Source organism: Neofelis nebulosa, chromosome 1 (assembly GCF_028018385.1).
Source record: "Neofelis nebulosa isolate mNeoNeb1 chromosome 1, mNeoNeb1.pri, whole genome shotgun sequence".
In the NCBI taxonomy this organism is placed as follows: Eukaryota; Metazoa; Chordata; class Mammalia; order Carnivora; family Felidae; genus Neofelis; species Neofelis nebulosa.
In genome coordinates this window covers 173,354,444-173,382,348 of record NC_080782.1, presented here as the reverse complement: position 1 = coordinate 173,382,348, position 27,905 = coordinate 173,354,444, and the positions used below count along the sequence as shown (strand labels likewise).

General features: G+C 43.9%; 1 protein-coding gene across 6 annotated transcripts in view; it reads left to right on the top strand.

Moving 5' to 3' along the window:
- The window catches only part of UBAC2 (UBA domain containing 2), a 266,972-nt gene that overhangs the window by 59,773 nt on the left and 179,294 nt on the right, over window positions 1-27,905 (top strand). For 5 of the 6 annotated variants that reach the window (XM_058744182.1, XM_058744155.1, XM_058744145.1 and 2 more), the window contains exon 1: window positions 22,712-23,192. In XM_058744182.1, the coding sequence (XP_058600165.1) occupies window positions 23,015-23,192 (178 nt within the window). In that variant the 5' untranslated portion in view covers window positions 22,712-23,014. Of the gene's footprint in view, window positions 1-11,974; window positions 12,545-22,711; window positions 23,193-27,905 lie in introns of those variants that run through there. The other variant, XM_058744171.1, reaches the window with a different exon arrangement.

The following is a 27,905-nucleotide window of genomic DNA, read 5'->3' as shown; positions in this document are numbered from 1 at the left end:
CATGAAGGTAGGTCCTAATCCCAACAAGATTTGAGTCTTTGTAAGAACAGGAGATTATGACACAGGCACACACAGGGGAAGACCATGTCAAGATACAGGGAGAAAACAGTCATTGACAAACCAAGGAGGGAGGCCCCAGAAGAAACCAATCCTACTGTCCTCTTAATCTTTGGCTTCCAGCTTCCAGAACTGGGAGGAAATAAATTTTTGTTGTTTCACATCACCTAGTCTGTGGTACTTTGCTATGGTGGCCCTAACAAACAGAGACAAACTCCACACACTCATTCCCACCAAATACCAGCTCTTCTCTCCTCCTCATTCAACAAGCCAGTGTGAGTAGACCACGGCCCAGGATGGCTCTCTGTCCTGCACCCATCCCTTATACTAGGACTTGGCATACTTTGCCTGGAGAGGGCCAGAGAGGAACTATTTTAAACTTGGAATGCCAAGAGGCAAAAGAGAGAGAAGATGATGTAGTTGCTAATATAAATGTAAAATGTTACACTTACACTTGTACACAAATGTTCATAGCAGCGATAGTCCCAACAGCCAAAAGGTGAAAACAACCCAAAGGTTCATCAATATTCATCAATAAGACAAATGGACAAACAAAATGTGGTATATGCACACAATGGACTAGTATTCAGCCTTCCTTAAGAGGAAGGAAATTCTGACACATGCTACAACATGGGTAAATCTTGAAAATATTACGCTAAGGGCACAATAAGCCATAAGCTTATTATGTCATAAGCCAGACACAAAAAGACAAATATTGTGTCATTCCACTTCTATGAGGTACTTAAGATAGGCAAATTTGTAGACAGACAGTAGAGCAGTGGTTACTAGGGGCTGGAGGGAGGAGGAAATGGAGAGTTAGTGTTTAATGGGTATAAGAGTTTCTGTTGAGGATGATGAAAAGGTTCCAGAAATGCAGAGTAGTATTTGTTACACAGCATTGTGAACATACTTAATGCCACTGAACTGTACACATAAAAATAGTTAAACTGTGAATTTCATGTTAGGTATAGTTTACTACCACCACTACAACAACAAAAAAAGGTTATTCCCCTTCCCCCAAATGTAACGATTTAAAAATATTAAATACAGGGGCACCTGGATGGCTCAGTCGGTTAAGCTCCTGACTTCAGATCAGGTTTTGATCTCATGGTTCATGGGGCTGACAACTCAGAGCCTGGAGCCTGCTTCAGATTCTGTGTCTCCCTCTCTCTCTGCCCCTCCCCCATTCACATTTGCTCTCTATCTCTCTCTCTCTCTCTCTCTCAAAAATTAAAAAAAAAACATGAATAAAAATATTAAATCAAGGGTAAGGGTGGGGTGCATGTGGATCAGATGGGAGGCAGACTGGCCCCCAGATCATAGCGTGACTACTCCTGCCCTAACCTGTTCAGCTGGTGTCTCACCTCTATTCTCTATTTCTTGATGGTAAGCAGGAGGTCTGCTCTAAACAGACAGATCACCGGTAGCTGTCAACATCTGGATTCCCCAATGTGAGGTGCTCTGGGTCATGGTTTTACTTTTCTCCATCACCCTGTGTTGCTGAATGCATGCAGACATCTCTGGATGCTTTAGGGCTTCGTCCACTAAAGCTATGGATGGAGATGTGTGAAGTCTTTGCTTGGGAAATGAGTCCTCCATGGAGGATACAAACAAATTAAAAAGCATGATTCTGGTTTTATTATAATGGGACCACACTTAATATCTGAAATGAGAAACAAAGCTGAAATCATTGCTTACACAACAAGGGAGAGCTATGCTGGCTAGACTCTGCCTCCCTGTGCAGAATACAGTGTTGACTTACAATGGGTTTTGGGAACATGAGTCAGGGATTGGGACACTTTCAGAGGCGTAAGTGGATTAACATCATCCGGAGAAGTGTGGTCACTGGCTGAGTTATTATTGATTGGTTGGCACTCGGTGTGTTTATTAAAGTGAGTCCATCTCTGATTGACTTATTTTCAAAAGATAGGGGTTGAACTAATTGGTCAGCTTGTAATTCCATGTTCACCGAGGCAAGTTGTCATTGATCGATCGAGTGGATATAACACCAGTTCTGATGGCTACTTGTTACCATGCCTGCAGAACAATCAGGTTTTCCCTAGGTTGGTAGGAACTTTTAAATTCTCATGTTTAATCTGTGTCGCTGTCTTTCCGGCCATTAAATATCTTTGTTATCCTCCATGGCAAAGACTGCCAGTTGCCTACCTAATAGCCATTCTCCCCTCCTGCCTTACTAATAGAGCCCTGTTTTAGTTCACGGTAGCAGTGTTCCCAGACAAACTTGCATATTAGGTGGACGATGTGACACAGTCCTAACCAGTGAGATGTGAGCAGAATCATTGGATGCTGCTTTCAGCGAGATGTGAGCAGAATCATTGGGCGACCTTCAAAGGAAAGCAGAATCAGTAGGTATGCCCCTTTTCTCCTTCCTGCCTGGAAGGAAGGCAAATGTCGGAGGGGCAGAAGCCATCTTGGCTCCATGGAAACCAAAGTGACACCCTAATGATGGCAGATAGAAAGAGAGAAAGAGATCCTGAACGTGGTGAAGCTATCATATCAGCTCTGGACTTGCAGCTGTGCAAAAAAACAAAATGAAAATCAAAAACAAAACCCAAACCTCTATTTGGTAGCTACCGTGAGCTGAATTTTCTGTTGTGTGTAGCCAAGCCTATTTCCAATTGATAAGCCTGCCGTTCTGGGTTTTTTTTGATCTGTCACCTCACAATCATACCAATGGCACCCGTACATACTCATTGCACAGCAGAGTTCTCAGCCCACCACGGGATACACCGTCAATATATAATTGTCGAATGTGCAATTCCCAAAGGAAGTTTTTTGTGCCTTGTGATAGGAGGCAATAAGTACAAAACGTCATCTACGAAGTAATCTTGCCAAAAAGATTTAAAGTGAATCCAATCATGGAGAAATTATTCAACAAATTCAGCCTAGGAGACAATCTAAAACAACTCACCTGAACTCTTCCAGAAAGTTCCAGGAGACAAAACAGTAAACAATAAGGTGGGGGATTATTCTGGATTTAAAAAGACCAGACAACATCACAACCAAATGCAATGTGTGGAACCTCAGCTGAATCCTGGATCCAACAACAAAAGATATCGGGGTCACCCAAGATACCTGGACTTACCTGCCTGAAATCCTGAAGGCACCCAATAGCGGCCTGTGTGGTGTAGAAAAGGCATTTCTCAAGGGATAGATACCCCATGCACAATCCCATGCAGACCACTCAGATCAAGAGAGAAGCTTGGAGAGCTGTTGGTTTGAAAACACTTTGTATGGCTGGGATATAAAAATCCAGGAGGTTTTGTGGGGTTTTTTTTGTTTGTTTTTGTTTTTTGTTTTTTTTAAGTTTTGTTTGTGCAAGTAATCTCTACACCCCTTGTGCTGCTCAAACTCAGGACACCAAGATCAATACTAGCATGCTCCTTGGACTAAGCCTGCCAGGCACCCCAATCCAGCAGTTTTCTTTACAGTTCCAAGTATCAATACAACCAGAGAGGCTTAAGAAAACTCTAAAATCTATCAGAGAGGTTCCTGCAGGGAGTGATGGAACCTTATGACCAACTTAGGACAATCCTCCCCCCCCCCCCCCCCCCCGCAAGCCTCAGGGGCGGGCAGGGCTGTTCCTGGGAGGTGAGGACCTGGGGAGCCTCACCAGGCATGCAGCCTAACTCAGCCACTTGCCGTACACAGCCAGTGTGGTGTCAGGGCCGAAAGGCGGGGCGTGCCCTGCCCGGATCTCTACACCGCACCGGAAGCATAAAATAACTACTGTGAAATGACTCGTTACCCAGGGCGAGAGAAACCGGTGCTCGGACCCGGACCCGAGCACAGTGTTGGTGAGACAAGGCGAGACCAGAGTCCACTAGGGGGCGGTAGAGTGCAGCGATGAGGGCACAGGCTCTGTCTAGGAGCCCTGGATCAGTCCTGGCTTCTCCACTCAGCAGTTAGGTGACCTAAAGCTAGTCACCTCTCTGAGCTTTCGTTTCCTCGTCAGTAATATGGGGATGAGAACAGAGTGTGTTCCTGGTTAACACATGTGGCATATTGTAAATACTGGGTTAATATTAGCTAGAATTATCATCCACTGATAGAGGGGGGAGGGCTGCCTCTGCACCTGTGCATCTCAGGGTATGTGTGCAGCAGGGCAAATGGGGACGCAGGCTCACTGGAACTTCCGGGCGAGGCCTGGAAACTGCTGCTCACGAAGTTGAGTTGAGGAATGAATCACCAAGTAGAGACATGTGACACACCAGGCCAAGGGCCACCTACCCATTCCTTCCAGCTGTAACCTTGTTTTCGGTCTTTCGAAAAAAGATTTCACTGTGGTAAAATACACATAATATAAAATTCACCATCTTCATCATGTTTAAGTGTACATTCGGTGGCATAACGTACATTCATCACCAAAGTCCATCTGCATTTTTCTTACTTTTTAAGTTTATTTATTTTGAGAGAGAGAGAGAGAGAATGAAAGAGAGTGAGAGCACAATCCAGGGGAAGGGCAGAGAGAGAGAGAGAGAGAGAGAGAAGGAGAATCCCAAGCAGGCTCCACACTGTCAGCACGGATCCTGATGCTGGGCTTGAACTCAAGAACCCGTGAGAGTTGGAGGCTTAACTGACTGAACCACCCAGGTGCCCCCCACAGAACTGAAACGCTGTACCCATTCAACAATAGTTTCCCACTTCCCCTCCGTGTCGTCCCTGGCAACCGCATTCTATTTTCTGTCTCTACAAATTTGACTACTCTAGGGGCCTCATATAAACAGAATCATAGAGTATTTGTCTTTTTTTATGACTGGCTTATATAATGTCCTCATGGTTCATTCATGTTGTAGCATGTGTCAGAATTTCCTTCATTTTTAAGGCTGAATAATAGCCCATGACATGTATATACCACATTTTGTTTATCCACTTGCTGGGTCGATTGAGTAAACTTTTGGTTCCTTTTGAACCAGATGATCCATCAGGACTTTTCTGGGAGAAGTTTAACAACCAAGGGAATCCGTGGCTGACCCCTGGGAAGAGAAGAAATCTCCAATATGGAAAAAGGCCTAGGAAAACAAGAAACGATTTGCAGGCAAGGGAGGAAAGAAATTCAGCCAGTGTCCAGACCCACAGGTGTATACACTTCCTAAATGTCATTCACATGGTTGAGAGGTGACCCATCACGGTCATTGCCTCTCAGTTCCAAACCCGTGCCTCTCAACGTGGCTTCGTGATGCTAGGCTGAGACCCTGCACACCACACATTGGGCTCTACCAATTAATTAGAAGTGCTACAGGAAGGCTTCAAGACTAGAGGGAGAAGGAGGGCCCTGTGACCTTCTTTCTGCTTGTGATTCCTCTGAGCAACACCCCAACAAATGTCTCTTCACCCAGAAGGGGCAGTGCCTTCCTGTAAGAGCAGCCGAATCCAGTTTCCAGGGGCTCCAACATTTGCAGACGCAGTTTTATTGCTCCCCACCATCACCAACTGGCCAGTACACCCTCCTCTGAGGGCTGGGAGCACCCCTCTAAGTGGTAAGGTTTTAATCACTCCAACCTCTTTCCTTTGTTTGTGTAGCCTGAGAGGAGGTAGCCGCCTCCTCTGTGATATCTTGGAGTTGTCCTGGAGTAGGTTATCAATTCTATATTTAACTCTCTCTTTCCAAGTTTTTGCTGTAGTTTTGTCTTCTGACTGGATTGCAACCAATGCACCCCTCCCCGCCAACCACGATTTCAAAACTTTAATGCCTTCCAGCACTGTGTCTCCAGAGCCTCCCTCTAGAAAGGGTGACCTGGCCTCCTGTTTCATCCGGAAAATTAAAGCTGGTTAGGTGACCTCAAACATGCCGCCCCCCCAACACCAACCAATCTGTAAAAATTTCTGGAGCCGATTTCCTCTTCTCCAGTCTCAGAGGATAAGGCTTTTTCTTTCTGCTTAATTCCAAATCTTCTATAGGTGCTTTTCAGCCCAACCCCTCCGATGTCCCCTATTCTCTCAATTCTTAATATGTCCTTTTCTAGGGACGGGTGAAAGTGTTGACCGGTACTCTTTTCCTCTCTCTTGTTAACCACATCCATATTTCCCCCAGATCATGTCCACCCAGGTCTGAATTCCTGGGCAAGCTCTGCATTTCTAGAATCTAGCACAGTGCCTGGCAGGGAGGAGGCACGGGGATGACATTCAGTAAGTGTTTGCTAAATGGGTACAGCAGACAGAGGGGTTATTCTTTACCGCTTGTTGAAGGCATCGATGACTGGGTGGGATTCTGTGGTTAGCAGAACTCATGGCACATGCCGGGGGCCATGCGGTCCTTGGACCACCTGCACCAGAGTCACTTGGGAGCTTTATAAAAATGCTGACTCAAAACCCACATTGATTAGGGTACATCAAAGGGACAGAGGAGCCAACTGAACCAGCCCCCAGGGGCCAACGCTGAAATAATTTGAGCAACAAAACAAATAAAGTAGTATTGGGTTATAACTTGAAGTATAAAATAAATGTCCATGAGTCTATACCGATATAAACAAATGGTTGAATACATAAATGTGGGAGAAAAGACAAATTTCCCATGCAGAAGAATTCCAAGTAATTTATATACATACTACATCCTCAGTACATCCTCAGAGAGGTGGAACAGAACTTCCTGCTCAAGTGTGGGCTGCCCATAGTGACTTCCTTCCAAAAAGGAGAGTATGAAAGGAGTGGCGGGTACATCTATAGTGGAGAAGCCTGACTGATACGACCTCAACCAGGTGATCAAGGTCAAGAAGAGCAGTAATGAGTCAGGTTGATAGTGTGTATACTTGACATTGTGTGATGAAAATAGCATTTTTACCTTTGTGGTATTTTCCCCAACAATCCATGACCTCAATCTTATCATGAGAAAAACACCACACAAGTTCTAATAAAGGTATAATACCCCGCAAGCTTCTTGACCAGTAGTCCTCAAAACTGTTAAGGTCATAGAAAACAAAGAAAGACATAAAACTGTCATGGTCAAGGGGCTCCTGGGTGGCTCAGTCAGTTAAGTGTCTGACTTTGGCTCACGTCACGGTCTCACTGTTCATGGGTTTGAGCCCCACGGAGCCTGGAGCCTGCTTCAGATTCTGTGTCTCCCTCTCTTTCTAAAAAATAAATAAACATTAAAAAAAATTTTTTTTAACTGTCACGGTCAAGAAAAGCCTAAAGAGACATGACAACTAAATGTAATGTGGCACTTGGATGGGATCCTGGAACAGAAAAAGGACAGTTGGTAAAAACTAAGGAAACCTAAATGAAGTATGGCCTTTATTTCATATAATGTATCAATATTGGTTTGCCACAAATGGACCATAGTAACATAAGACGTTAATGACAGGAGAACTGGCTGTAGGGGTTATGAGAATTCTTTGAACTATCTTTCCAATTTTCCTGTAAATCTAAAGCTTTTCTAAAAAATTAAGACTACTAAAAATGTTTGTTTTTTTAAATGCAAATTCCTGGGCCTCCCCTCAGAATCTCAGGTAACGAGCCTCAGGACTCTAATTGTAAACAGGCATCTCACTGGTTTCGTGCACACTAATGTCTGAAAAAGTGTCTTAGAGACTCTCTGCTTAGAGATATAGAGAGCCCTTGCTTACTGTGGTTTGGACCCATGCCACCGTGTTGCACAACTCCAGGGTCACCATTGATATCATGTCCACGTTACAATGGTAATGGCACCCCCATGGCACTGTGGAGTCGACATCCTGCATCTGTGGCCTTTCTGCAGCATGATTTTGATCAGTCTACATACATTAATGGGAGCCAACATTAAACAATTGGGAAATTCCTTACTAAAGTCCAAAAGTCTGGGCTGCATTTCTGTTTTCCCCATTTCCTCATGGCATCCTGAGCAGAGCTTAGGAATACTCAACCCTTTAGATGGGACACGTGCTGGTCAGTTCAACGTGATCTCTACCAATCCCTCTTGTTCCTAACTCTTCAGAGACTGTTATTAGATGCCTGTATTGTTGACTTTTTTTTTATGAAAACAACCAACCAAAAACAGTTCTGTGTATCTGGGTCACTACCAAAAGAGTGAAGAGGAAAGACAAATCAAGTAAGTCTGTGTTTTTATTTTTTTTAATTTTTGTTTCACTTTTTGAGAGGGGTGGGGTGCAAGTGAGCAAAGGGCAGAGAGAGAGGGAGAGAGAGAGAGAGAGAGAAGCGGGGGCTTGCCTGAAGCGGAGGATGAACTCACCCGATGCAGGACTCAGACTCATGAATGGTGAGGTCATGACCTAAGCTGAAGTCAGATGCTTAACCGACTGAGCCTGTGTTTTTTAACACAGGGAAAAAAGCACTTTCATTTGTGTCCATGGGAGAATATTGCCGTGTGATTAGTGTGCAAGCTAGGTGTGTCTGTTGACGGTTTATGCCCAGCTGCTTCCCTAAATGAGGCTCCTGTGGACACTTGAGGCATCATTTGGATCTCAGGCCAGTGAGAGATGCTGCAGAGATAAGCAGACCAGAGGTGGGGCCTGGAGGAAGGAGGAGCAGGAGAACTCTCCTCTCCCTCTGTTTGCTGTTAGCACACCCCGGGAACAGAGAGAGCAGCTGAGCTAAGCCACAACCTGCATCCCTGGGACCTTCATCAAACAGCATGATCACACTGTTCTGATTCTTCATTTCTAATTGCTGCTTTAGGAACCAACTGTCTCATGAGAGTTCTGGCACAAATAGACAGGCTCAATGTTGAGAACTTTTTTAGCCTCCTTGCTAATGTTCAGAGTATAATTACTAAAATGATCATGGCAATAATTGCAAGAACTTACCATGGGCAGGGCCTGTCCTAAGTGGCGTTGTTGTTGTTTTTAATTGTTTTTAATGTTTATTTATTTTTGAGAGAGAAAGAGAGACAAAGCATGAATGGGGAAGGGACAGAGAGAAAGGGAGACACAGAAACTGAAGCAGGATCCAGGCTCTGAACTGTCAGCACAGAGCCCGACGCGGGGGCTCGAATTCGTGAACATTGACATCATGACCCGAGCTAAAGTTGGACACTTGTTGTTTTTAATGTATTAAGTTATTTACTGCTCAGAAGACCCCTAGAGGCAGGTATTATTACTACCATCACTCCCTGTTCACAGATGAGGAAAGGAAGGTAGTTAAGGGTCTGGGGGTGTACACTTAGTCGAGAAGAGAGCTGGGATTTGAAGCCAGGCCCCAGGCTCTGGGAGCTTCCCAGCTGCACACACCACCCAGCTCTCTTGAGAACTTGAGCAAATACCTAGAGTCATTCAACAACTCCAGTGTATCGACATGCCATAAAACACATAGAAGACACAATTACCTATTTCGATTTTATGTACATAACATTTTCGTGTTCACATTTTAAGATGATAATGTATAACAAACGATAACAGTATACAAATCATTCCTTTTTCTTTTTAATGTTTATTTATTTATTTTAAAAAAAATTTTAACATTTATTCATTTTTGAAAGACAGAGTATGAGTGGGGGAGGGACACAGAGAGAGGGAGACACAGAATCCAAAGCAGGCTCCAGGCTCCGAGCTGTCAGCATAGAGCCTGACATGGGGCTCGAACTCATGGACTATGAGGTCAATGACCTGAGTCAAAGTCAGATGCCTAACTGACTGAGCCACCCAGGTGCCCCTGTTTATTTATTTTTGAGAGAGAGAGAGAGAGAGAGAGAGAGAGAGAAAGAGAGAGAGAGAACGTGAGTAGGAGAAGAGCAGAGAGAGAGGCAGACTCCGAAGCAGGCTGCACAGAACCCAATGCGGGGCTGGAACCCATGAACCGTGAGATCATGACCTGAGCCGAAGTCAGATGCTTAACTGGGCCACCCAGGCATCCCCAAATCATTTTTTAAAAATAGAATTGTTGGGGTGCCTGGGTGGCCCAGTAGGTTAAGCATCCGACTTCAGCTCAGGTCATGATCTCGCGGTCTGTGAGTTCGGGCCCCGCGTTGAGCTCTGTGCTGACAGCTCAGAGCCTGGAGCCTGTTTCAGATTCTGTGTCTCCCTCTCTCTCTGACCCTCCCCTGTTCATGCTCTGTCTCTCTCTGTCTCAAAAATAAATAAATGTTAAAAAAAATTAAAATAGAATTGTTGATAAAAGGCCCTGATCTTTTCATATTTGGCATGATGGACCATTAGCTGGAATTTATATAAACTACCAGGAATAAAAAGTTGTTCTATTAAGTAGCTTGGAATAATTTTTTGTTTTTATTTATTTTATTTTTTTTCCTTTCAAGATTTTATCTAAGTTCAAGTTAGTTAACATATAGGGTAGTATTTGTTTCAGGGTAGAACTTAGTGATTCATGACTAAACACCCAGTGCTCATCACACGTGCCCTCCTTCATGCCCATCACCCATGTAGCCCATCCCCCCACCTCCCCTCCAGCAACCCTCAGTTTGTTCTCCAGAGTTAAGAGTCTCTCTCATGGTATGCCTCCCTCACTGTTTTCGTCTGATTTTATTTTTCCTTCCCTTCCCCTATGTTCATGGTTTTGTTTCTTAAATTCCACATATCAGTGAAATCATATGATATTTGTCTTTCTCTAACTGACTTATTTCGCTTAGCATGATACCCTCTAGTTCCACCCACGTCATTGCAAATGGCAAAATTTAATTCTTTTTTGATGGCTGAGTGATAGTATGAAATAATTTTTAAAATGATACTTTTTAGGGGCGCCTGGGTGGCTCAGTCGGTTGGGCGTCCAACTTCGGCTCAGGTCATGATCTCACGGTTGGTGGGTTCGAGCCCCTCGTCGGGCTCTGTGCTGACAGCTCAGAGCCTGGAGCCTGCTTCAGATTCTGTGTCTGCCCCTCTCATGATCATGCTCTGTCTCTATCTCTCAATAATAAATAAATGTTAAAAAAAATTTTTAATGATATCTTTTATCTTAAGGACTCATGTGGATTGTTTTCCTTATCGATCTAACTCTGTGGTTTATTAGCAGATTGTGTTAGAATCTCTTTTCTTTTCCTTTAGGAAGTCTGGAATAAGAGATTAGACCTTGTCTGTTTTCATCACAAATATGTCGTGACCGTTGATATTTTATGCCTCTGTTTTATACATAGAGTCACATACACCTTTTAAATTCTATGGTGTAAGAATATATGGAAAATTGGCGAGAATTCAAAAAAAAGAACAAAAATAATCAAAGGGTTGAAAAACTACAGAAATATTTAGTCTGGAGAAAAGAAGGCTAAAGGTGTTTGAAAAACTCACTTCTGAGATGAATAACAAATCAGGAGGATAGTGAACAGATGTTCTAGCATTTGGTGGCTGGTGGAGCAGGTCTGGTTAAGGATACTACACAGAGCAACTGTAGGGGAATAAAACAGAGGTACCAGCACCAGAGAGCACTGTTATAATGAACACTGGTGCATGTTTTCATTGGGAGAATGTAGGAGCACAAAGGCCGGGTTTATTAAAGGACACTCAGCCCAGAGGGACATAGGGTCGTAGGGATTTTCCAAGCTTGGTGTCAGGATGTCCCCACTTCGATGAGCATTCCTTCCTCCTCAGAGTCAGGCTCGCTCATGCAGGGTCCATCTGAGTCCCAGTTGGCCTGGCATGTCGGCACAGGGTAGAACCTTCCTGGCCTGCACATGAGGACACACTACTATCTGCTGGTTCAGAAAACTCAGGTTGCTATTCTTTTGTGTCTTTTTGGCCATTGGTGGGTCACTCGTTGCTGAATAATCCCTGATAAATAAGTATTCCAATCCCATGTTTATATCCATAAGGACATAAACAATTGCCAAATCGGGACAATCACCTCACTTTAACCTTGTTACCAACCTCAGTTTCTATCATACGTAATATCTCTGAACCAACATAAAGGGGAATGTTAAAGCCCCTTATTTATGTGGTTCTACCAGTAGAAGTTCTGAGATTTTCCTAGAACATAATTTATCTTTTTTAAAAAGTTTATTTATTTTATTTATTTTTAGTCATCTCTACACCCAACATGGGGCTTGGACTCACGACCCCAAGATCAAGAGTCACATGCTCTACCGACTGAGCCAGCCAGGCACCCCGGAACATAATTCATCTCGCAATGGTTTTGGAAATCCTTTATTCACACTTGTGTGACACTACCCATTCACTGGGGCACGAGGTAGATGCTGGATATGGACAATGCGAAGCCCATCCCCTCATCAGAAGCAAGTAAGGAGCAAGTGCGGCTTGATGCTTTCTTCCCCTCATTTATCGCATTCAATTGAATACATATTGAAGCCCTACTGTGCTCCAATCGCTGTGCCAAGCCTTGGGGAAACAAAGAAGAGAAACGGGCCCTGCTTGCGTTGTGTGAAAAGGACAGGCAGTTATACAATGACCATAAAGTAATGTGTCCCTGCTTTGATAAAGGAATGCAAGGCCCAAGGTGCGACAGGAACCCAAATGCATGGAATTCAGCCCCCATCACGGAGCAGTGGACTGGAACCTCTCAAATTCCTCTTACCTAACATCAGAATTGGTCCTAGTGACTGGACCACAGATGCATCTGCACAGAGTTCAAGGTGAGTTGTGACTATGAAAGAGATTGGTACCGGGGAAGGGGGAGGTTGGAGCCAGGTGAGTGACTGACAGTTTCTCCTTGATCCTGGATGGAGATGCTCCATAGCCTTAACTTGAAGCAATTTTAGATTTGGTGGATGTCATGGGCGGAAAGATTGTAACAGTGCAGCTTTTGGCTCCTGATTTTATCACCATATACATGGCATAGGAGATCAGAGAAATTGTCACCTTCCGACAATGGTGGTGCTATAAAGAGCATGACAAACTGAGTCCCTATGGTTGCCGGGCAGATGTAAAATCTCAGCATAGCTTTTCCCTAGGTAGAAATTAAGAAAGTACAAAGGGAAACAGGTGAATTGCAGATGAAAGAAGAAATTTTAAATGTGAATTAAAGAGAAAAGCTGAGTGTTGCCTAGGGCTGCCATACAAAGCACACAAACTGGGTGGCTTCAAACAACAGAACTTCGGTGCCTCACAATCCTAGAGGCTATCAGTCCCAAATCCAGGAGTCAGCAGGGCTGTGCTCCCACTGAAATCTGCAGGGCAAGACCCTTCCTTGCCTTTTCCAGCTTCTGAGGTTTTGCTGGCCATCCTGGGTGTTCCCTGACTTGCAGACCCAGCTTCTCAACTTCTGCTTCCATTATTACATGGTGGTGTCCCTGGGTCTGTATGAGTGCCTTCCTATAAGGAGAGCAGTCATACTGGATCGGGTCCTACCCTGCTCCATAATGACTTCCTCATAACGGATTACATCTGAATGACCCTATTTGCAAATAAGGTCACATTCTGAGGTACTAGGGGTAGAAATTCGATATGGTTTTTTTTTTTGGTTACACAATTCAACTAACAACACTGAGGGAGCTGAAGATGTAGATAACTACAACTAATCCAACTAGTCCAGAGCCCCAGACTTAAGTTTTCCATGAAAACTAGAAGGGCTAAGGTCAACAAGCAAAATTAAAAAGTGGCATTTGATATCTGATAGCCAATTTGAGTACTTTGCTTCATATTGCCGGCTTATTTTCTGAAATTTAGGAAATACTTTCACGTGTTCTTCTTTCATTGGCTGCTGTGGTGGTGACACTCCTTGTGTATGCACATTTCGATTGCTTTTCCACAGATTTGCAATAATATTGCCAATAATGGAAATAAGAATGATAAAAAATTTCCTACACTTATTTTTATGATGATCTTGCCTCGGAAAAAGGAGAATTAAAAGATCATGTGGATGCATTTTGTTTTAGGGCATTATGTTGAAAACATGAACATGAATCAATTTGAATCAATGTGCTACTACTGGTCAGCATGAATGGCCCATAAAGACACACAAGCAAGCACAACTTAAGTGTTTAACCCAACAATGACCATCACATGCCTGAGTAGGTCTTAAAAGTGACAGGGGCGCCTGGGTGGCTCAGTCGGTTAAGCGTCTGACTTCAGCTCAGGTCATGATCTCGAGGTCCGTGAGTTTGAGCCCCGAGTCAGGCTCTGGGCTGATGGCTCAGAGCCTGGAGCCCCTTTGGACTCTGTGTCTCCCTCTCTCTCTGCCCTGCCTCTGCTCATGCTCTGTCTCTTTCTCCTTCAAAAATAAATAAACATTAAAAAAAAAGAAAAAGGAAGGAAGGAGATCAGAAATGATGCCACACAGGATGTATAGAAAAATGCGAGGGCAGAAGGATGAGGCACAGAGGCACAGCAGAATAAAAGCTAGTGCAGGGCAAGTAAGTCCACGTCTGGTACCACCAGACCTGATATGCTTATATGGACATAAGAAAGAGAAGTAACCTTAACGTAGCCCCTGAGAAAGAGAAGGTGGTCTGGGTGGGAAAGATGAGGAGGAGGTGTGATTGTCTCACAAATGTGACAGGTTCTAGATGAATGATTTAAAAATACTTTCCTATGTTTGTTTGGAAGGGGTAGTGATGCAGTTTGACAGAAAACTGATCTCCTGTTCTGAAATGCCACCACATGGTAGGGCATGTGCCCCATCTCTAGGACTTAGATCCAGGAGACCACAGCCTTTCATATGTGATGGGAAACAGAGGTGAATCAGAAAAAGAAAAAGCTCTACAGAAATAAGGTGGTGGACTAGCAGGGGTACTGGAGGAAGACCAGGGGACAAACAGGCAAACCAACTCTTATCATTTCCCAAGTAAAGCCCCACACCATCATTTCCATATGCAAATTCCTCAGCGGAGCTTCCTCCTCATTGGGCCGTGAAAACGTGAAACCCATATAGGCTGGCCCTGCCACCACGGCTCCACTCGGCTGGCTCGCTCGCTCACCTGGTGGCCTGCACGTGGAGAACCCGAGAACCCGCGCTACTTGCTACTTGCACGGAGCAGACGGTGAGTGATGGGGTCTGGGGCAATTACCCCAGCCACCTCTTCCTCTGGTGGGATTGACCTGGGGGCACTGGCTCCACTTGCCCACGGTCGTATAATTCGTCTCTACTGGCTTCCACCCTCCCACTGGTCTTCCCTAGGACAACTTCCAGACGACTTGAGCTTTGAACTTGAAACTTTGTCTCCAAGTCTGCTTTTGGTGAGACCCAAGCTAAAAACAGATGGTGGTAATCTGAAATGTGTGTGTGGTTTTTTTAAATTAATTGATGAAACTTAATGAAGTTCTGATTCTGTTAAAAGAAATCTCAAACTTTCCATTACATTTTGTTGCTTTTGCAGGAATTGCCCCACTGCACTGAACCCCTCTGCACCTAAATATGCGGTTGGGAATATGGTAATAATCATGTTAAACAAGGATGTCCCACATTAAAATCACGTTTTAGCTCATTTAACATTTCCTACAAACTGGCTAATATGTTGCATCATTTTTAAGTGGATTAATCATCTAATCTGATATTACAAATCCACACTGATCTTTAGATATAATCATTATATGTTTTTAAGCAGCATGAAAATTAACAATACAGTCTCAAACCAGTATTTCAGACCTACCTAGCCTTAGCTGCCACAGATACTGGAACTGTAAAAATTCTGGGCAAGAAAGCATCTCTTAAAATGATAAGTTTGTTGGGACACCTGGGTGGTTCAGTTGGCTAAGCATCTGACTTCAGCTCAGGTCATGATCTCATGGTTCTTGAGTTCAAGCCCCTCATCAAGCTCTGGGCTGACAGTTTGGAGCCTGGAGCCTGCTTCAGATTCTGTGTTTCCCTCTCTGTCTGCCCCTCCCCCACTTACACTCTTTTTTTTCTCTCTCTCTCAAAAATAAATAAACACTAAAAAGATTTAAAAAATAAATTGAAATAAAAAATAAAAATAAAATAAATTGAAAGAAAAATCTCATGATAATTCCTTCCTCTTTAGTAATCTCAATCTCATTTGCTTACAGTTTAAACACTTTTATTTAACATTTCTGATACATGTGATATGTATCAAATCACTTTGTGATATTTTGATATCACTATTTAATTTTTCATTGATTGAAATAAAGATTGCATGTTCGTATCAAAGAAGAAATAAACTTTAAAAAAAATTTTTTTAACGTTTATTTATTTTTGAGACAGAGAGAGACAGAGCATGAACAGGGGAGGGGCAGAGAGAGAGGGAGACACAATCTGAAACAGTCTCCAGGCTCTGAGCTGTCAGCACAGAGCCCAACGCAGGGCTCCAACTCACGGACCACGAGATCATGACCTGAGCTGAAGTCGGACGCTTAACCGACCTAGCCACCCAGGCGCCCCGAAATAAAATATTTTAAAACAATTTTCTTTGGAATACTGTCTTATTTCCATATGTAGTACAAGGCAGTCAAACTCCTTTTCAGGCACTGCCAAGATTGCAAAATAATCTTTTATTCGATAGCACGTATAGGATTCATTGATGTGTGGGTCTTTCACTGAGATTTTTGGTGACTGAGGCTGTCAGTGAATAATTCAATGACTTGCTAACATGGCTGTTGCTACTTTTCAGTTGTTTATCAACCCATGTTGTCACTGACCGTGGCTACTGCTGCATTTGTTGTGCAAGGACATTGCAAAAGGAAAAATGTGTCCTGTGAAATAATGTTTAAGCATTTAAAATTTTCACAACTCTGAGTATCTCTTGTCTGTGTATATGCAAGTACATTTTCTACTCAGTGTTTTTACTCCCATCAATCTTGCATTTGTGGTTAGCAGAATTTATTATCATGCAGGTTACTTCCACTCACATGCAACAGACACTCTTCTGTCTGTAGATCATGTCACAGCCCATTTTCTATCGCTTGGGATTTCTCACAGATTCTTCTACATACAATATTGTTGCTCAACAGAACAGAAGAAATCTTTAAAATTTCTTACTGTCATAATTTATAACCTCTTATGCAACTGGTAAAATTAATTTTTCTCTTATATTGTTCGGATGACCACAGATTGCTATCGTGTGTGCAGTTCAGTTAAGAAATGGTACCTATAGGATGTGAGGGTAATCTGACATCTGTCACCCCATGGATGACCAGGGTTGATTCGCTGATTTGGCTGGCTAGGTGGCTGTCTCCACTGCTCCATGTGCGTCCCTCCTGAAGCTTTGTGCTTGGTCCATGAGGATGACCTTCCCTGACAGAGGAGGACCGTTCTTGGGTCAAGGGTATACGGTTACTGCACTTCCCTGCTGGAACCTCCAGACAAACTCTCAAGGTCTATTTGTGGGAGAACATAGGGGAGTCCAGCTTCCAAGACTCCAGACACATCCAAATGAGGTGCTGCACGTGGCAGTCTGCCTTCTTTAAGAAAAAGAAGAGAAAAAAACAAAAAAAAAAAAACGGTAACTGTATCTTTCAGATTAGATTTGAAAGAAACATTTCAGGGACAATACTATGATTTTCAAACTTTCCCTAAATCTCTGAAGTTTCTACCTTTGCCAACTCTGTGTCTTTCTTTATAAAATATTCACTTAATCTTGATGAGTTCACCTAGATAAATTAGAAAAAAAAAAAAACCTATGTTTTCAGTATGGACACTTTCAAATATTCAATGGAGTATTCTCAACACCTTTGTAAAAAATATTTCACGTATATAAGAATATTTTTAATATTTGAAAATCAGGCTAGATTTGTACACTTTGGGAAAGCTATAGAATCACTGAGTGCATTAGCCATACACAGAAACTGGTCCTGGTGACTTCAATGCAATAAGCAGAGTTGTTGCAGGTGGCCTGGCATTTTGAATTGGTGAACAACTCTTAAGTAAATTTCAAATAACAATCAAAGCAGTAAATAGTTGCATTCCTGGAAAGCTCTGCCAAGCACATGTTTACATGTAAAATGGAATTGGTTCTAGATTCACATAAATACAAGTAGACTTTTACCTGCATAAGAAGCATAAGTTGGAGAGTGAAAAAGAGGCTAAAAAAGGGGTGCCTGGGCGGCTCAGTTGGTTAGGTGTCCGACTCTTGATTTCGGCTCAGGCCATGATCTCAGGATTCGTGAGTTCAAGCCCTGCGTTGGGCTCTGCACTGATAGCATGGAGTCTGCTGTTCTCTCTCTCTCTCTCTCTCTCTCTCTCTCTGTCCCTCCCCCAAGCACACATGTTCTCTCTCTCTCTCAAAATAAATAAACATTAAAAAAATAGGTTGGGGGGTGCCTGGGTGGCTCAGTCAGTTAAGCTTCCCACTTCTACTCAGGTCACGATCTCATGTTTCGTGGGTTCAAGCCCTGCATTGGGCTCTGTGCTGACAGCTCGGAGCCTGGAGCCAGCTTTGGATTCTGTGTCCCCTGCTTGTACTCTGTCTTTCTCTCTCTCTCTCTCTCTCTCTCTCTCTCTCTCAAAAATAAACATTAAAATTATTTTTAAAAATACATTAGGAAGGAGAACAAGTATTTTTGTTTTTGGTAAAAGGATTGCGTCTGGCATTTACTGGACCCCATGCAGTATTGGAGGTTGTCATTGTGACAAACAAAAATACACTTAACGGATTCCCAAAAGGCTCCTTGCTCAGTAAACATCTATTAAGAACATTATTAAATCAGTAAAAAGATGTAACTACACTTTAAAAAGCTTCCAGACCTATTTTTTCATAAATATTAGTTTCATAGATATCATATGCTGAAAATGCATTTAAAACACTTAAAGGCTGCTTTGTCCAAGGATTGACTGTCAACTCTAGACATTATCTACTGATTCCTCCAAAAGGTTGCTGACTAGAATCCCTGGGAATTTGGAAAGGGGGTCCTCAGCCAGAATATGGAAGTAGCATGTGACTTACAAACTTAATGCACTGTAGCCATCATCTGATCAGAATTTGGTACTTTGAAGTTTGTGGTTCTTATTTTGGTTGTTGTTATTGGCCCCCTCTGCTGCTTATTAATCTTTAGGAAAAATTCTTTCTAGCTCTGTTCTATGAGAAGAACATTGTGTTAAAGGCAAGTTGAAATATACAGGAAAGGCACACATCAGTGATGTTTGGTCAACAGCCTTCCCCCAGGACTCCCCCTGGAGATTTGCTTTCTAATGCTAAACCCTTAGAGATGCTGTGTTTTATTTTATGAAAGGAAGACAATGCCTTCACACCAAGAGACTCAAAATGGGGAGGATACAACATTTAGTAAAACACCTCCCCGGCCTGCTAGGGGCTTACTCTTTCAAGCCTATCACTACTACCCCAGTGTAGAAAGCAGATTTAGCAAGACATAGCAAGGCAAATGATGATTGCTAGTAATTGACAGAATTAGTTCTCCATAATACAAACTAGAGAAGTGACAAGGTGGAAATATAGGCAAGGACATTAGAAATGATATACACTGAGCGATCTGGGACTGCGTGATAAAGGTTGGTTAAATCACACTAACATAGGAATTTTCAACTTTGCACAATGGACATTTGGGGCAGGAGAATTCTTCATTGTGGGAGGTGGTCCTTCGCATTGTTTAGCAGCTTCCCATCTGCCCATTAGATGCCAGTAGTGGCCCCCTCTCATGACTGTAACACCAAAAATGTCTCCAAGTATTGGCAAGCGTCCTCTGGAGGATAAATATCGCCCCTTGTTGAGAATCACTGCACTTGTGCTTCTCAGACTTTTGCATTCAAATCAGCTGAGAGTCTTGTTAAATGCTGCTTTAATAAGTCTGGGGGTAGGGCCTGGCACTCTTTAGTCCAAACAAGATCCCAGCTGAAGCCAATGCTGCCCATACAAGGACAGTGCTTGCTTCTTGGAGGATAAACCTACAGCTTTCAATATGTACAGGTTCAGAATGTAGAGTACATGTGCAAAGTATGGATCTTTGAAAATACTCTCAATCAAGGTCTGTGTACCATGTTAAGTTATTGTGCATTTAGTTAAGAATGTTGAAAAATTGAACATAAATAGGAGAAAGGTTTTGTCTTTTTTTTTAAACTTCAGAGTGTTTTATCTCCTATTTCAACAGTTCTCAAACCTTTTGATCTCGATCCTGAAATCTCTTTAGAACTCTCAAAGATAATGCAAAAGCTTTTGCTAACATGGGTTTACATTTATCAGTACTTACCATTTTAGAAATTAACTAAGAAACAGAAAAATGTAAAACTGTTTGAAATTAGGGGCACTAGGTGGCTCAGTTGGTTAAGCGTCCGACTTCAGCTCAGGTCATGATCTCACGGTTCGTGGGTTTGAGCCCTGCACTGGCTCTGTGCTGACAGCTTGGAGTCTGGAGCCTGCTTCGGATTCTGTGTCTCCCTCTCTATCTGTCTGTCTCTCTCTCTGCCCCTTCCCTGCTCTTTCTCTCTCTTTCAAAAATAAATATTTAAAAAATTATAAAAAAATAAAACGGAAACTAATTTTAAAATAACAGTAACATATCCATTGCACGTAACATAACTAATGTATTTTTATGAAAAATTACTGCACTTTCTCAAGCAAAAAATTATGGGGAAGAATAACGTTATTGCACATTTTTGCCAATGTCTGCTGTTTGGCTTTATAGAAGACAGCTGGATCCTCATGTCTGCTTCTGCTTACAGTTTGTTGTGATACACGGTTTAGGTTGAAATATATGAAGAGAATGTGGCCTCGCACAGCTTTGCAGTTGGAAAAGGAAGCATTTTAATAGTCGTTTCAGATCATTTGTGCTTTTTTTGATACTACAGCACAACTTAAATGGTAGTTTCTTTATTTAATGTTTATTTGAGAGAGAGGGAGCATGAACAGGGGAGGGGCAGAGAGAGGGAGAATCCCAAGCAAGCTCCATGCCCAGCACAGAGCTGACACTGGTCTTGATTCCATGACTGTGAGATCATGACCTGAGCCAAAATAAAGAGTTGGATGCTTGACTAACTGAGCCACTCAGGCACCCCTTAAATGGTAGTATGATAGGGAAAGATAGGATTCAGTAAGCAGAAAGGGAGAGGCTAAGGCTTGAAGGTTCCTGGGTGGGAAACATTCATATTTTAAAACATTTTTTCTGGGAACATCCGGCCTTGAGCAAGCTCCCTCAGGCATAAAGTTCCTTTTAAGAATGTGACAAAAGGCCCGACTAAAAATAAGTAGACCATAAAACCTATGACCCACAAGGAACAGTATGGTCAGAGATTACCCTTGGTACAGTGGAAATTAACCAATCAAAAAGGAATGACAGGCATTTAGAATCACCTAGCTAGTAAGGGTAGAACCTGAGAAGGAACAAGAAGGGAAGGGGCTCACCAAAACCCTGTAAGACAGTCCCTTGTGTATAGTCTGCAGGTATTCACTTTTGAATAACCCCTCTCTGTAAAGAAAGCTTTCATACTATTCTTACTTTCAGATCTTATACTTTAATCAACTTTTGCCTGCTGCTCATTTTATTTTGTGTCCACCTCTTCATTCTTCAAAGTGGCAAGACAACAAATCTTGGATATTGAGGTAAAAAAAAGTCTGCAACAGTAGTTTCTTAAAAGATTATTGGCAGTGAGAAATCTGAAACCCTATCAATGAACTCTTTGTACTGTTTCACTAAAATTTATTGGTTTATCTTGAAGCTTGAATTGCATAATTGTAACACAATGCATTGATCAACTGGAAAATATCGGTTTACTAAGTTATGCAGCCCTTCCAAATGCATGGTGGCAAATTCCAGTACTTCTGAGTGAATAAGAGTTTAAAAAAAGGGTTTTAGCATCATCACGAAAACAGTTTTGGCCTTCCGGATTCCCTAAATTGGGGTGGGGGCAGTCGCCACACCTACTTTGAGAAGCATTCAGCTATGTTGGCTATCAGTTTTGTTGCCAGCTAGCAGTTTCTGCAAAACTTAAAGGGCCTTTACAGTATCATTTTACTGCAAAATAATTCAATTAGATGAATCTGAAGTGAAATGTAAAATCTATTTCAAGACTGTAAACAAACTTAAACAAACTTAAAGAAGAGCCTAAGGAAAATAAGTCACTTCTACTTTTGCCTTCTAGCAATAAATCAGTGTTAATATTTTGAGCCACTGGCACCTCTCAAGCACTCAAACAGTATTTTCTTTTTCTTCTTATTTTTTCAAAATGTTTATTTGTGAGAGGGAGAGCATGAGTAGGGGAGAGGCAGAGAGAGAGGGACAGAGGATCTGAAGCGAGCTCTGCACTGTCCACACAGAGCTGGATGCAGGGCTTGAACTCACAAACCGTGCGAGGAGGCTCAACCACACAGACGTCCCCAAAAAGTATTTTCTTTTTAAAGTATGCCATGCAGTTTTTCAGCCTTTTTCATTTAGCATTGTAGTTGGTCAATTTCTCCATAATACATATTCTTTAATAACTACAGAATATAAAATTATACAGACTATAAGTTATACAGAATATAAAAGTTTTCAGGCTCAAACTCATTTAAAAAAAACATGACTTTGCTTTAGCAAAGATTAATTTCATTTCGAAAAAAAAAAAAAAAAAAAAAAAAAAAGAAATGGCCCATGTCTGAGAAGGACGCCAAAGCAGAAGTTTAGGGAGCAAGGTCGTTCAGCCATAGACTCGTCAGTCCCAGGATCCTCGTCACCGGCCGGCGCGGTGTGGTAGGGTGTATCTGGGGACCACGACACTCGGCGCCTTTTCAGGGGATTCCGCGCAGGATCGACGTAGGAAAGGGAGGACCCTAGGCAGCGTTGCTCCCCGCGACCCAGCGGCCTCCAGCACTTGGCTGGACACCGGAACTCGAGACATTTATTGTCTACAGTCCTCGCGGGAGCGAACTTCAAGAGGGGACGGCGGGGGGAGGGGGGGGGGGGGGTCTGTCCGGAAAGACTGAGCATGCGTGGAACGCGCCGGGCGTCCCGTCCGTGGAGAGGTTAGAGGTCGCGAGGAATATCCCGACGCCGGCACTCTGGAGGAATCCGCTGCCACGCGGCTCCACCGGGCGTGGGGCGGCGCTGAGTATTTTAGTGCAGCTTCCAGGAGTTACACTCTTCCCGTTTATTCCCGTTCCTTTTCTAAAGGGGGCCCGCGGCAGTCGGAAAACCCGGACACACGGATCACCCCAGCTGCGGACCGACTTCCCTTCCCAGGCAGGAAGGGAGGGGGCGGGAGAAGCAGTGCGCCCCACGGGCCGCGCATGCGCCGCTCACAGGCAGCCCCTGGAGTGGAATCCAGTTGCCAGATTCGCCGCCACGCCAGGAGTGCGCCTGCGTTGTCGCCGGGTCCCTCCACCTCCACTTCCCCTCCCCCTGTCCCCCCGCGGGGCTCCGGGTCCGGCGGGACCATGTTCACCAGCACCGGCTCCAGTGGGCTTTGTGAGTACCGGCTGCCGCTTTCATGGCTGTTCCCTACGCGCCACCCTAGGCACCTCCTTGAGAAGCCTCGGGGCAGCGGGGACCCTCGGGGTTGCTGGAGGTTTGGGGGCCGACCCTTCATCCCCGCGCCCGAACCTTAGTGGTTCCTGCCCGTGAGGGGCAGCGGGCACCGCCCCCACCTCAGACTGGCGGTGCGAGTGGGGACTGAGTTCCGCCGTCAGCCCCGGTCCCCATCTATGAACCCCAGGTGCGATGCTCAGGTGTCCAGGGGCTGCCGCAGGTGGGCTGGACGGTTAGGGTTGGGCTGGGAGTCCTGATGTGTTCCAGGCTCGACCCGTTGGCGCTCGTCGGCGCCTGTGCCAGAAGAGGCTTGCCCTGGTAGAATCGATGCTGGAAGACTGCTCCCTTCCCAGTCACCTTGCTCCATTTGGGCTACAGAGGGACCGAACTGGCTCTCCCCCAGATGCAAATTCCAGCCTCCGTCTCAGGAGCTGACTCCTCAGGTTTACTTAGGTTTCTTTCTAACTCGGTGTCCCTTAAGAGTTTTTAGACAAATAAAAACTGATGAAAGTCCATTAAGGTGGAAGGAAGTTAAGAAGTCATTTGGCAGGAAGGCGCGGACATTGCTCCTGGATGTTGCTGTGATCTTTTCCTTGAACGTCAGCGGTGGTCAGCAGAGAGAGGGCAATGGAGTATATGCAACCTTTTAGACAACTTTATTTTTTTCACTGAAATTGTTTAGTTGGCTTTTGGTGAGGTGGGCTGTGTGTTAAGTAAACAGCCTAGGGTTAGGCACTGGTACATCAACAGTGAACTGTTAAACAGGCATAATTTTGCGATTGCTTGTCACTGTTAGTACTTCATATCTCTCTACATGTGAGCTTAATCTTGCCAGAGTATGGGAGCAGTTGACATTTCCAAAGCTTAAAGATCTGTTTTGATTGTTGGAAATCTTTTCTGAGAATACAGGTCTCCGTCTGAGAGTATCAGAGCCACAGGCCTAATTTAAAACCTTCCTCACTTCCCAACTTCTGGTTTTGGAGTAGATTGAATATTTATGATTTCCCTTTTTTAAAAAAATGTTTATTTATTTATTTATTTTGAGAGAGAGAGAGCACGCACATAGGGGAGGGGCAGAGAGAGGGAGAGAATCCCAAGCAGGCTCCGTGCTGTCAACGCAGAGCTGATGTGGGGCTTGATCTGAAGAACTGTGAAATCATGACCTGAGCCGAAATCAAGAGTCGGGTGCTCGATTAACTGAGCATCCAGGCACCCCTGATTTCCTTTGTTTTATAATTGATTTGACTTACGATACTCATTGGCCTCAGAGTAGGTTACAAGTACTGGCTAGTTAATCATCCCCAAACTACCCTTTGGTTAAAGAACATGAGATTGTTGACACTGTTGGTCAAGAAGGGGGTGTGATTTTTCTTGGGATCACACAGTGAGCCATACACTGGTGGATGTAAAATTAATGATAGAGTCTTTAATTTTAGTTGTTTCAACATTCCGAGCCATCCTTTCTTGCTGACCAGAATACATGAAAAAGTTAGAAAGGTCACTGTACTGTATTACTGGGTTACTGATTACTGTCACTGGTTACTATACTGTATTAGCCATTGTATTGGCAAAGTTTATTCAGATTTGATACACGGTGACAATGGAGAAGGTAATACTTGATTACCTATGGCACAGAGTTGATGAGTACTGAATTCTAGGGACCAAACTCCTGCTCAGGGAGAGGCATAGGCCAAGACTTCTCAGCTGTCTTGCGCTGTTTCTAAAATAAGTGTGTCCTCAGGGTAAGACTTGATGGGATGGCCATTCCTCAGAAGGCTATGTCTTCTGTGCCCATTTAACAAACATTTTGACCATCTATTGTGGGCTGGAAACTGCTAGGTGCTGGGATTGCAATGTTGAACAAGTCTGGGTCCCTGTTTGCAGTGGAGTTGGGGCAGTTTTTCCAGGACTGGTTTTTGGCAAGGCTGGGTATCAGTAGTTATCTACTTTAACATTTTTCTTTGCAAGGCTACCTGCTGACAGGGAATTGATTTCATCTAGGTAAGTTGTGTGGCTCTTTGGTAAGTCAAAGTTCTGATCTTGAGTAAGTATCCTGAGGAAGAGTAATCTGCCCATGACCCCTTGGATGATGAGTAACATTCTCTTTTCAAAGGAAAAGTACCTGCCATTTCCTACCACCTGCATATTTCCCTCATTTTGTGATTAGTAGATAGTGGTGATTTAGTGCTGCATTTGCTTTCCTCTCATTTATTTATTCAGCAGTATCTGTTGGGTACCCATGTAAGCCACATACTGTTTGTGTACAGAAGATAGAGTGGTAAACAGGATCAAGTAAGTTAACGATGTGATTTCACATAGTGATAAGTGTCATGAAGAAAATACGAGTGTAATAGATTGAGGTTATGGTGGATGACTGCTTTAGCAAGTGTGGTGTGGGAGGATATCTGGGAGGGTGACTTTGAGAGGAGACCCAAATGGTATGAAGGAGCCAGCCATGTCAGAATTTATCGAAAAACGTGCATTTTGCAAAAAGGGAACAGCAAACGCAAAGACGGCACCAGGCACAGCTGGGCATTTTCAAGGTGCTGAAGAACACTGGTGCTGCCAGGGCAGGGCGTTTGTGACTCTGTCTTTGAATTAGAGGATTGACAGTTATGGCTGCACTGAGCAGTTTAAGAGGGGTGTGGTGAAATCACCCACCTGACGAGAGAGAAGAGGAGGCCCTGGGGAAGAAGGTGGAGGAATGGCTAAGGCTCCTCCTGTTCAGGTACACAGATAGGCATGACTGATAGGGCAAAGTCCGGAGACGCGGAAGGAGGTGATGGTCTAGAGCACCACTTGTGAATGCTTCATGTTGCTGTGGGAGGGAAGATGGGAGATTATTGTTGGTGATGGGAGCAGTATTTTCTAGATGCTGCCTGAGGCCTGGCTGCAAAAAAATCAACATCAAGCTTTCTGAATGTCCATAGTCCTGGGTCTCATCCACAGAGAGATTGAGAAAGGCCAGTGTGGGCATCAGAAATCTGAATTTTCAAAGTTATCCCCAGGAGATTCTAGTGGACAAAGAGATTTAGATCAAAACGAAAGGGTGGCCAGCAGAAGGGCAGAGAAAATAGAGTCCAGTGGGAAATGCTGAAGGCCCAGGTCAGGTGGTAGCGGTAAGAATGAATATGACAGTGAAGAAAGGTTCTAAAGATGTGTGATTAAGTGGATTGTGTCATTAAAACTTGTTGGATTTGGGGCATAAAAAGGAGTTAAAGGTGGCTCTGGGGAGACAGATGGTGGCACCATTCACTAAGGTAGGGGATGCAGAAAGGGGGAGCTCATTTTGGGAGAAAGATGAGTTCAGCTGTGGACACATTTAATGCGGGGAGGGGGGAGCGGGGCGGGGGGGCTGTAGTGCCCAGAGATTTCCCGGGGGACATTTGGAGAGAGAGAGCTGGGCTGGACATGGATAGTTAGGTGGGAGCTCTGCCGTGGACATGAGTGAGGGCACCGGAAGCAGTGTAGAGTTAGAAGGCCGAGGACAGGACCTCAGGCAATTCTAGTAGCCGGGATGGTAGGGAAAGAGGAGATGGCCGAGTAGGCAGAGGTGAGTGTTTCCATGGAAGAAACCTGCCTTTTACCCCCAGTTCAATTTGATTTGTCTTTTGTTGTAAACAAACTCTTGCAGCTTCTATACTCTCACCACAGTGACTCTGATCCCCAGACTCTCCATTCTCCTCGTTGTCGCCAGTTTACAGCCCATTTCTGGCAACTTCCATATCAAGTCTGGAGTTGACTTCTCAGCAAGACTCTCAGAGACCTGGTGCTCCTGTTCCGCTACAGTCATCTGGTAAAACCCCAGCTCATGTTCACGTGTGGCACCTGATCTGAGCTGAGTCCTTGAATTCAGTCGTCTCCCTGGGCCCTTACCCTTTCATCCCTATCCTCAAGACTCTTCCCAGTCTCTACCCATATCACTCTTAAAAGACCCGCAAAATAAGGGCTGTCACCTGGGCACGGTCTCTCTCTATCTTGTTTATATCCACACTTTAATAGTTGTCAGAGACTTCACGTGTAGTGGGTGATACTCTGGTTGAGTTTTGAGGGATGAGTGAGTTGGTTTGGCATACAGACTTTGTTCCTTTCCCTTTTCCCCAGGCTAAAAGAATGAAGCCCCTTCCCCTAGCCCACCCTCCATCTCTTGGTAATTCATTCTTTACTGCCTTTGCCGATTGCCACTTCTTCTTTCTCTCCTCTGAGAGCATGAGCCCGGCACGTGGTTAAATCTGGCGCTTTTTCTTGTTGATACTGTAGGGGGCTTTTCAGAGACTCCCAGAGTGCTTCAGATCCCCTGCCTGTGGAAAGGAGAGAATATTAGTATCTGTTTTATTGAGTTGTTGCGAAGATTTAAAGTGTGTGTAGGGGCTCCTGGGTGGCTGAGTTGGTTGGGCGGCCGGACTACAGCTCAGGTCATGATCTTGAGGTCTGTGAGTTCAAGCCCCACATCAGGCTCTGTGCTGACAGTTCAGAACCTGGAGCCTGCTTCCGATTCTGTGTCTCCCTCTCTCTCTGCCCCTTCCCTGCTTGCTCTCTGTCTCTCTCAAAAATAATAAACATTAAAAAAAAATTTAAAAAGTTAGTGTATGTAAAGCTCCTAGATCAGGGTTAGGGTTTTGTTTTTTGTTTCTTTTTAAGCTTATTTTTTTT